The following is a 1,815-nucleotide window of genomic DNA, read 5'->3' as shown; positions in this document are numbered from 1 at the left end:
GGACTGATGTGTGTATCATATAATTTGTATCAGGTTAAAGTTGATAAAAATTTGATAGTACATTTAGTATTTGTTAATCATTTAAATTCTTTCATGACGAAAAGTGGAGAATTAGAATGATAAAATTGAACCAATTTTTGTTGTACAACGAATATTTTATGCTTATCCTTCACTACCTGAATTCATAGCTACAGGTATTCATTCTAGTGCTATTTAATTAATTAGACATATTTATAATCTGATGCTTTTTCTGAGCTTTCTTAAAGCTCCATAATTTGACAACGTTTATTTTTGGTTTTCGTTCTATCTCATCCATTCTTGCTAGAATATTTCAATCAATTTTCTTATTATACAACAAAATGAATGCTATTAGTTAGAAGCTAAGAAATTATGGAAGTAACTAAGTAAAAGAGGAAGAATGAATATTATTTTATAAGTTATCTTAATCATTAGTCAACTATTTTGTTAGTTTTGACATCATCAACTAACAAGACTGATATATGTTCGTATTGACTTGTTCAAGTCAACAAAAAGAAGTTTGGGAAAGGGAAAGAGGGAGAGGAGAAGGAGAGAGGAGGTTCTGTTAAATCAGGAAAACCATGAAAACTGACTAATTTTCAAACTGGAAAAAAAGCAGTTTATCACTGAAAAGGAGAGGGAGAGGGAATGACTTGCTCTTTCAGGGATTTTCTTTTTCGTTTTTTTTTTATTTTTTGTTTTGAATGGAGGGAGAGAGCAGGAAGGACGGGGAAGCGGGAATTGTGAGGAGTAATAGATAAGATGGAAAATTTTATGTGCAAAAAAAATTGCTGGTAGTTTGTACAATTAATTTTATTGCCAAAAAGTGCGGAATAAAAAGAGTATGAATGAGAGGGAGAGGGATAAGAAGCACTTTAAAAGGAAGACGAAAATGGATTGAGGAAACGATTTGTGGAACATATATCAGCTAAATCAAGCATATTAAGCCAGCTGATCGTCTAGCCAGCATAGGATGATGATGTCCGCAAGTAAGTAAGCACTGTTGATTCCAGCATTCCATTTATATCAAAAATTGAAATAGAAATTAGCTAAACGATGGTAAATGATGAGTAGTAGTAATTGTTATTGTTGCTGCTGTTGTTATTATTGTAGTAGTATTAGCAGTTGCCGTAGCTGTAGTTGTGTGTGTGGATGTGTGTGTGTGCATGTGCGTGTATGTGCATGTGCGTGTATGTATGTGTGTGTATGTATGTGTGTGTATGTATGTGTGTGTATGTATGTGTGTGTGTGTGTATGTATGTATGTATGTGTGTGTGTTTCAGGTGAGAGGGATGCGGAAAGGGGAGAGGAGGAGGGGATGAGCGATACGACAAGGGACATTGCAAAACAACGGAAGGGTAAAGGAGGATCGACCCGAAGAATGGGTAACAGGATGGACAAGCGATATGAGGAAAATGCACAGAAAACGACCAAAAAGGCTTAATTGATTTTTCTAATCTGTTTAAGCTTAAAAGCTCTTATGACGGCTGCTCAAGCAAAATCTGCCTTAGTTTTGCCGTTCATGTCTCACTGCCCCATTCCACCCCCTCACCACCCCCTTATCATCCACCCACTCACGACCCCTCCTCCTCCTTCTTCCATTTCGTTCAACCGTTTGGTTTGATCCATTCATTGATCCTGGAAAGTATTATGTTGGTTATTATTATCAAATAGTTTAGTCATAATCTCGTCATATTTGTTTGGTATGTCAGTTTAATTATTCTGTAAGTTAATTATATCACACGTCCACACATATTATATATATATATATATATATATATATATACATGCATTATT

General features: G+C 34.9%; 1 protein-coding gene across 1 annotated transcript; it reads left to right on the top strand.

Moving 5' to 3' along the window:
• Positions 1-1,301: 1,301 nt before the first annotated feature.
• Positions 1,302-1,462, top strand: LOAG_13634 (hypothetical protein; the record flags this gene model as incomplete). The annotated part of the gene is made up of 1 exon (XM_020448703.1): positions 1,302-1,462. A coding segment is annotated over one exon (161 nt), but the record flags the coding sequence as incomplete, so codon positions are not given.
• Positions 1,463-1,815: the final 353 nt, after the last annotated feature.

This window comes from Loa loa, assembly GCF_000183805.2.
Source record: "Loa loa unplaced genomic scaffold supercont3.488, whole genome shotgun sequence".
Classification (NCBI taxonomy): domain Eukaryota; kingdom Metazoa; phylum Nematoda; class Chromadorea; order Rhabditida; family Onchocercidae; genus Loa; species Loa loa.
Note: the sequence above shows the minus strand (reverse complement) of the source record. Positions and strands in the feature narration are given on the sequence as shown.